Raw genomic sequence first — 8,519 nt, 5'->3', positions numbered from 1 at the left:
GTGTTGAGAACAGTTTCTAGAATCCATGTTAAGTATGTGTAAATTTTCTACAAATATTGCAGATTTCACCATTGCCAGTAATACAAATGTTATAAAATTTCAGTTTATTTCTTTGGTCATAAAATGTTCCTGTTTTATTATCTGCTATGAATGATTTTAAAATCATTTCCATTTTTTTATTTTTCTTTTTTGATAATTCTTTCTCAGGCAATTTCTAAATTACTTTCTCAATAAATTAAGCAAAAAACTAACCGTGGTTCATGATTTTTTTCCATCACTCTCTCCAGTATTAAACAGCAGAGTAAAGGATGACATCTTCAATGTCTTTAAATTACACCAATCTCAGAGACATCTGGTACACCATGATTGGGATCCCAGGACTCGAAGATGCACACATTTGGCTCTCCATCCCCATCTGTTCAATGTACATAGTAGCTGTTGCAGGCAATATATTGCTAATATTGCTGATCTCCACTGAGCGTAGTCTTCACGAACCCATGTACTTTTTCCTTTCAATGTTGGCCCTGGCAGATGTCTTCCTGTCCACAGTAACTGTTCCAAAGGTATTAGCAATCTTCTGGTTTCAGGCTGGGGGCATTTCTTTTGCTAGCTGTGTGTCCCAGATGTTTTTTCTTCACTTCATCTTTGTGACAGAGTCTGGTATATTGCTCGCCATGGCCTTTGACCGTTATGTGGCTATCTGCTATCCACTAAGATACACCAACATCCTAACCTCATCTGTCATCAACAGAATGGGCATTGCATCTGTGACTAGAAGCTTCTTCATCTGCTTCCCCCTGATCTTCCTTGTTTATCGGCTCACCTACTGTGGGAGGAACATCATTCAACACTCCTACTGTGAACACATGGGCATTGCCAGGTTGGCCTGTGACAGCATCAAGGTCAATATTTACTATGGGATTGTTGTGGCTCTGTTTTCCATATGCCTAGATGTGGTACTTATCATTGTCTCATATGTCCTTATCCTTCGTGCTGTCTTTAGAATTCCTTCTCAGGATGCCCGACTCAAGGCTCTGGGTACATGTGGTTCCCATGTCTGTGTAATTCTCTTGTTCTATACACCAGCTTTTTTCTCTTTCCTTGCTCACCGTTTTGGTGGTCACAGTATACCACTGCATGTGCACATTCTCCTTGCTAACCTCTATGTGGTTGTACCACCCACAGTCAATCCCATCATTTATGGCGTGAAGACTAAGCAAATTCAAGAGAGAGTTATCCAAATCTTGTCTTTAGACAAGACCCTTCATTAACATAATATAAGCAGCTTAGGCCAGTTCTTTATAATTTTCCCATGAACTAGAGAACTCATAAGTATCTGAAGCTACAATGGAAATGTTAAGTCAAGACATCTTTAGTGATGGTTATCATTGCAATTTTTGCAATCAAGGTAATGGTGAATTCTACTCAGCATATATCTTTTTCAGAACAATACTAGAATAAGGACACAGTATTTTCTGCACTATTTTCATCTTTGTTACAACATATATATTCATAACAGTTAAAAAACATTCAATTATATGTTAATACATAAAACAGGAAGATAAACGATATGATCCTTGTTCATACAACAAACAAATAGAGCCAGACTTCTATATAATTATATCAATTCAGCACATTTTTCTAAAACTGAGAAATAAAGAATGCTACATGTCAATATATTATTCCTTGTGGTTATCACACTAATTCAGTCATTTGGGTTCCAAGGCGAAGTTTCATATTTAAGATGTCTGATTTTGATCAAGAATATTTAAACTTCTTGCATTTGTATACATATATCTCCAATTTTCTCTGATAAATGGATGGATAAATACACAGAGAGATAGACAGAGAGGAATACCCTATAGAAAACACCTAAACTGGTGCCAGGTATGATATGAAAATAATTTTTCTCTTATGATTAGTAGCAATTGAAAAAGAAAGAATCTGACAGTCTGAGAGATTAGATTTCCTTTTTATTGCATTTCTTCTCTCACCAGAAATAATCCTGTAACATGTAAATATTAAGTATCTTCACTGTACATATAAAAAAGAGTACCAGAGAGTTTTTTTAAATAATATTTTATCTTCCATACCAGTCCCAGTTCTCCTTCCCTCCCATCCTCCCACTCCCCATGCCTTATAACATTCCACCCCCAATCCACTTCTCAGAGAGTGTAATCTTCCCATGGGAGTCAGCAAAGTCTGTCACATCAACTTAAAGAAAAACTAGTCCCTTCCCCCTGTATCTAGGCTGAGTAAGGTATCCCTCGACAGGGAATGGGCTCCAAAAAGCAAGTTCATACACTAGGGATGAATCTTCAGGCCACTGCCAGTGGGCCCACAAACTTCCCAAGCCATACCGTCACCAGGATTCAGAGGACCTAATTAGGTCCCAGCTGTCGTCCAGTCAATGAACTCCCACTATCTCATGTCTGTGGGTTTTTCCATCACGGTCCTGATCACTTTGTTCATATTATTGCTCCTCCCTTGCTTCAGCTGGACTTGAGGAGTGTTATAGAGGCTGCTCATTTGTATCCAGCTGCCCATACCCGAAATAGTCACTCGGAAACTATATTATTTGGAATACTGTTTTGCCAAATACCTTAAGCGTATTACTAGCTAGCTCTTACAGCTTAAATTAATCCATTCCTATTATTTTTTATTTTAATAAGAGACTACCAGCAAAGTTCTGGCTCGTGGCTTGCGTTTTTCTACTCTGGTAGCTACAAGGCATCTCTTTGACTCTGCCTAATCCTAATTTCTTCCAGCATTCAGTTTAGCTTTCCCACCTAGCTCTATTCTGCTTTCATAGGCCAAAGCAGATTTTTTATTTATTAAAAATAAAAATAACGCATACACAAAAGGACTTCCCACACCACAGGCCCAGTGCTTAGCTGTGGGTTTCTACATCTGTTTCCATCATTTACTGGATAAAAGTTCTATGATGACAGTTAAGGTAGTCATCCATCTGACAATTACAGGGTTGGCCAGTTCAGGACCAGAGTCTTAACCACATTAACCACATTAACACATGTATTAACTACAACAGTTGAAATAAAACAAAGACCCTAATTTTCTCTGTAAATAAATGTGAAGACAGCAGCTATCCATCTTGGCCATTATTTGAAGGCACCGTAAACTACAGGATATTCATAGAGCAATAATTACAATTAGTAGCAAAAATAACAGATATTTAATTTACCAGAGAGAAAGTATGATGGGATATTAAATAACATTTGAAAGCAATAGGCAATTGAACACAGAGAAGCTCCACATACTCACTTGAACAAATACGTTAGCAAATTCACTAGTCCATGTGTTTGACACTGAAAATGAACATGAACTAAAAATATAAAAGTTCATAATAAATTTGTTGGAATATAATTACATTGAACCATAGCAGAATAAAACTGTTATAATATTAATTATTATCTAAGTGTGCACAAGGAAATAAATTTTTTTCAGAAAAACAAGAGACTATAGATAAATACTGTATATAGGAGTGCATATATCTTTCTGAAACAATGTGTTTATTTTATTTGCACAAAATAAGGAAGAATAGCTTTCCACGCTGCCCCGGAACAGGTCCATATGGCGTTGTTCTTGGTTCCCGACGTAACTTAAAAGGGAAACTTACACAATGTCCAGAGCCCTTGATGTCCTGCAGATGAAGGAGGAGGATGTACTCAAACTCCTCGCTGAAGGCACCCACTTATTTTTTTTCCTGTTTTTTTTTATTAATTTATAAAAATTTCCACTTTCTCCCCTCCTCCCAATACCCTCCCACTCCCCCGCTCCCTCTACTCCTCCCTCTCCAGTCCTAAGAGCAGTCAGGGTTTCCTGTCCTGTGGGAAGTTCAAGTTCCTCCCCCCTCCCTCCAGGTCTAGGAAGGTGAGCATCCAAACAGACTAGGATCCCAAAAAGGCAGTACATGCAGATGAAACAAGTCCCAGTGCCATTATCAATGGCTTCTTAGACAACCCCATGTCAGCCACATTCAGAGAATCCGGTTTGATCACATGCTCGTTCAGTCCCTGTCCAGCTGGCCTTGGTGAGCTCTCATTAGATCAGTTCCCTTGTGGCCTGAACGCACCCCTCGCGGTCCTGACTTTCTTGTTCATGTTCTCCCTCCTTCTGCTCCTCATTTGGACCTTGGGGGCTCAGTCCAGTGCTCCAATGTGGGTCTCTGTCTCAATCTCCATCCATCGGCGGATGAAGGTTCCCTCTGATCCTGACTTCCTTGTTCATGTTTTCCCTCCTTCTGCTTCTCATTTGGACCTAGGGAGTTAAGTCCTGTGTTCATAGCAGCACTATTTGTAATAACCAGAACCTGGAAACAACCTAGGTGCCCCTCAATAAAAGAATGGTTAAAAAAGGTGTGGAACATATACACATTAGAGTTTTACTCAGCGGTAAAAAACAATGACATCTTGAATTTTGCATGCAAATGGATGGAAATAGAAAACGCTTTACTGAGTGAGGTAACCCAGACCCAAAAAGAGGAATATGGTATGTACTCACTCATAAGTGGATTCTAGTCATAATTAAAGGTCTTTGAGCCTGTAATTCGTGATCCTAGAGAATCTAAATAAGAATGCAGGCACCCACTTATGTGGCACCAACCTCAACTTTCAGATGGAGCAGTACATCTACAAAAGGAAAAGCGATGGCATCTACATCATCAATCGGAAGAGGACCTGGGAGAAGCTGTTGCTTGCAGCTCGGGCTATTGTTGCCGTTGAGAACCCTGCTGATGTCAGCGTCATCTCCAGGAACCCCGGGCAGCGAGCAGTGTTGAAATTTGCTGCTGCCACTGGAGCCACTCCGATCGCTGGCCGTTTCACCCAAGGGATCTTCACTAACCAGATCCAGGCAGCCTTCAGGGACCGATCCTGAACTCACCCAGATACAGGTTATATAGCATTGCCATTCCCAAGACATCTAAACCTCAGTAGAACTGAAGTATCTAGGAAAATTACAGTGGTCTGATGAGCTCTGGATCCTTTATTAAGCCTAAATACCCAACCAACCAACCAAAACCCAAAAGTCATGCAAAAAACAAAAACAAAACATGCAAAAAAATACTATGTGGTATAAATCCAGATCCAGGCTTCTAGTGGTGACCGATCCCAGGACTGACCATCAGCCCCTCACAGAGGCGTCTTACGTGAATCTGCTCACCATTGCCCTGTGTAACACAAACTCACCTCTGCGCTACGTGGACATCGTCATCCAGTGCAACAATAAGGTAGCTCAGTCAGTGGGCCTGATGTGGTGGATGCTGGCCCAGGAAGTACTCCGCATATGTGGCACTGTCTCCTGTGAGCACCCATGGGAGGTTATGCCTGACCTTTACTTCAACAGAGACCCAGAGGAGATTGAGAAGGAAGAACAGGCTGCTGCTGAGAAGGCCGTGACCAAGGAGGAATTTCAGGGCGAATGGACTGCACCAGCTCCTGAGTTCACTGCTGCTCAGCCAGAGGTGGCTGACTGGTCTGAGGGTGTGCAGGTGCCCTCGGTGCCCACCCAGCAGTTCCCTACTGAAGACTGGAGTGTTCAGCTCAGCCGCTGAGGATTGGTCAGCAGTTCCCACAGCGCAGGCCACAGAGTGGGTTGGAGCCACCACTGAGTGGTCTTGAGCAAAGGGAAAACAGGTGGAAGGAAAATAAAGTTCCTACAGGCTGTCAAAAAAAAAAAAGGAAGAATAAATACAATTTCACTGCTAATTTAGAAATTTAAGGAAACATTTTAGTGAAAAGTAAGTTTAATACTTTAAGCTCTATGCATTCCCTCCTTTACATAATAAATACCTAGTGTTAATATCACACTATGCCACCAGACTTTAGATACTCCTGCTGTTTTCCTTCACATTTTAGAATCTCATATACACTAGTTGTCATATTCTCTCATTCTTCTCAAATATCTAATCACCTAATATTTTATTCAAGATATTATTTTCTGACTTTTTGTATATCAAAATTATGTTTTAAATATTTACTTGGAATTGCTACTCACTGAAAAGGTGATAATTGAGGATTGTTGATTTTTGTGAAAAACAGCCAAAGAATGCCCCCTGTGGGCATTCCCTATGATGAAAGGCATTTCCTATATTTTGCCTTTTAGAGGCTAGAAATAAAGTTTGGAGTGGATAAGCTTTAGAAACACAAATCTTGTCCAGCAGTATCGTAGCTGAGGATCTAAGCACAAATCACTGTGCTCAGAAGGAGAAAAAAAGGAATCTGCACTACATTGTGCTGCTATTTTAAGACACGGAATCTTTGCATGTGTGTAAGAAAATTACCAGGAACTACAGTACTTACCACTCCACGGTTATAAGGAGAAAAATGCTGAGCTCTACATGACATTTATAAGAAAGTTTTCCCAGCAGGATTGACGTACAAGTGACAAGACACACAATAGTTTGCAGAAACAACAGGGGTGAGACTTTTTTAAAGGTCCCCGATGTGAGAAATATTTAGGAAATAGTCATTGACCAATTGTTCTCTGGTTATCCATGATAAATATTAAAAGAAGCATATTTTAGATGAACCTGTTTCTACATCATTCTGTGAGAAAGGCCGCAGCATGACTTGCTGGTCCTGGTAGGATTTTTATGTTAATCCCTGAAGACTGCATATGAATGACCATTTTCCTCTGAACCTAATACACCACATAGTATTTTTTTGCATGTTTTGTTTTTGTTTTTTGCATGACTTTTGGGTTTTGGTTGGCTGGGTGGGTATTTAGGCTTAATAAAGGATCCAGAGCTCATCAGACCACTGTAATTTTCCTAGATACTTCAGTTCTACTGAGGTTTATATGTCTTGGGAATGACAATGCTATATAACCTGTGTCTGGGTGAGTTCATGCACCTAAATCCAGGAGGGACAACCTGTCTCACATAGCATCAGAAAGCAAATAGCTGCCAAGTTAAATAAAAAGGTAAGCACATCTAGAATCTCATATTAGAGAGATGAATACTACTTTTAGACAGTGTCCCATGTATGTCAAGTTTCAAGAAAACTACACTCCTGATTGTCTATGAAAAGAAATGACTTTTTTTTCAGCCATGCCTGCTCAGATTATGGCATTTATTCAAGAAAGTTCCTGTATCTGCACCAGGATAAGGAAGAGGAGCATGGCTCACCCTCATGCAATGGTTTCTAGTATAGATAGTGGTGGCAGAACACCGGGCCAGACTCTGTTCTTTCAATGAAGTGAAGGTTTCATTGAAATATGTTTGTTTTTGTAACCCACACTATCCTAAGAGAAAGTTTACCTAAATTCAATAATGAATTGTTCCTAAATGGGAAACTATAGAGGGAAAATTGGAATCTTCCGTTTCAACTATAGACAATCATCATCTGGGTTTGCTATAAATACAGAGAACTACATGATCGTAAGTCTTTGTTAGATTTTGTTTATTACATTCAGTTTTATAATATAAGATTTCAGATTTTTTTTGAAATTTAAAAGGAAATGTTTTTCCCCTTTATCAAAAATAAAAGCAAAAGTCACAAAAGAAGTGCTGATGCAATAAGGAAGCCTGATTCTCCAGATAGGCAAAGCTGAATTTCTAAGAGACTGTCATGTTGATTTTTATCTATTGTGTTGATTTGTTATGCTTTTACTTGCTTGTTTGTGTAACTTCATACACATCATATTTGTTTCAAAGTAGCAAAGAATTGTTATGGTAGCTGGAAAGACAAAATATGACACAAAATAAAAGCAACTGATGTGGAAGTGTAATTAGCAATAATGTAACACAGGAGGAGAAAAACTTTAAGTGCAATTTCATTCTAAAAAATACAAGATCATGAGTGAAAGACTGATGTGCCTATCAGTGGGAGGTGGATTAGAGATATATAAAAGGAGTTGCCTGTGATTATCCTTATTATTAACCTTCAGTGAGCAAAGCAGTAACCCAAGGAGAAGGAGAAGTGATGTAAATTACCATAGAAGCATGGGTATGCTGGATAGTACTTAGATCTGCATGAAATGACTGGAGGTGAATAGAGCCTGAGGTTAGGACAGACACTCTCCACGATCAATTCATTCCTGCACTCCCAGTAGTTTCATTGTAGAATTTTGACAGACATTCACTTAAAAGCAAGATTCTCAGTACATCTGAGAGGAAGGTACTAGAGTGCGATAAGAGCTGAAGCTCTAAGTAAGGAGACTTGACTATAAATGAGAGTAAGCAAATTGGAAGGAGTGAAAACAGAACCCCTTACCTTACCAGTATCAAGTTTGTAGGGTAAAATGTCTCCTTGACCAAAGGCACACTTTTGTATTTGACTTCTGGGCATCTTTGCCATCTTGGAGAATCAGAGAATCACTGACCATACGCACATATATCACTATTCTATACATAATTATATTCTTCCTGTGGAGGAGCCTCTCCCTCCCTCTGCTGAATTGTCCCTTGATCCTGGATTATTTGATTACATACCAATGTACTATTTCAGAAAAATAAAACAAAATTATCTTTTTGTCATCTCATGGATCCCTCTTTTCTA

General features: G+C 39.4%; 1 protein-coding gene and 1 pseudogene across 1 annotated transcript; both read left to right on the top strand.

The window, feature by feature from the left end:
- The first annotated feature begins 308 nt into the window (after positions 1-308).
- LOC125397253 (olfactory receptor 52Z1P-like) lies at positions 309-1,271 on the top strand. Its single transcript, XM_048429536.3, has one exon. The coding sequence runs from the start codon at positions 309-311 to the stop codon at positions 1,269-1,271; it is 963 nt and encodes a 320-aa protein (XP_048285493.3).
- Positions 1,272-3,640: 2,369 nt separating this feature from the next.
- Positions 3,641-5,654, top strand: LOC125397235 (small ribosomal subunit protein uS2-like; annotated as a pseudogene).
- Positions 5,655-8,519: the final 2,865 nt, after the last annotated feature.

Source organism: Myodes glareolus, chromosome 7 (assembly GCF_982192425.1).
Source record: "Myodes glareolus chromosome 7, mMyoGla1.1, whole genome shotgun sequence".
In the NCBI taxonomy this organism is placed as follows: Eukaryota; Metazoa; Chordata; class Mammalia; order Rodentia; family Cricetidae; genus Myodes; species Myodes glareolus.
This window is presented reverse-complemented; position numbering and strand designations above follow the sequence as displayed.

Coding starts and splice junctions, on each gene's coding strand:
- LOC125397253 (XM_048429536.3), top strand. CDS start 309: ATGACATCTTCAATGTCTTTAAATTACACCAATCTCAGAGACATCTGG.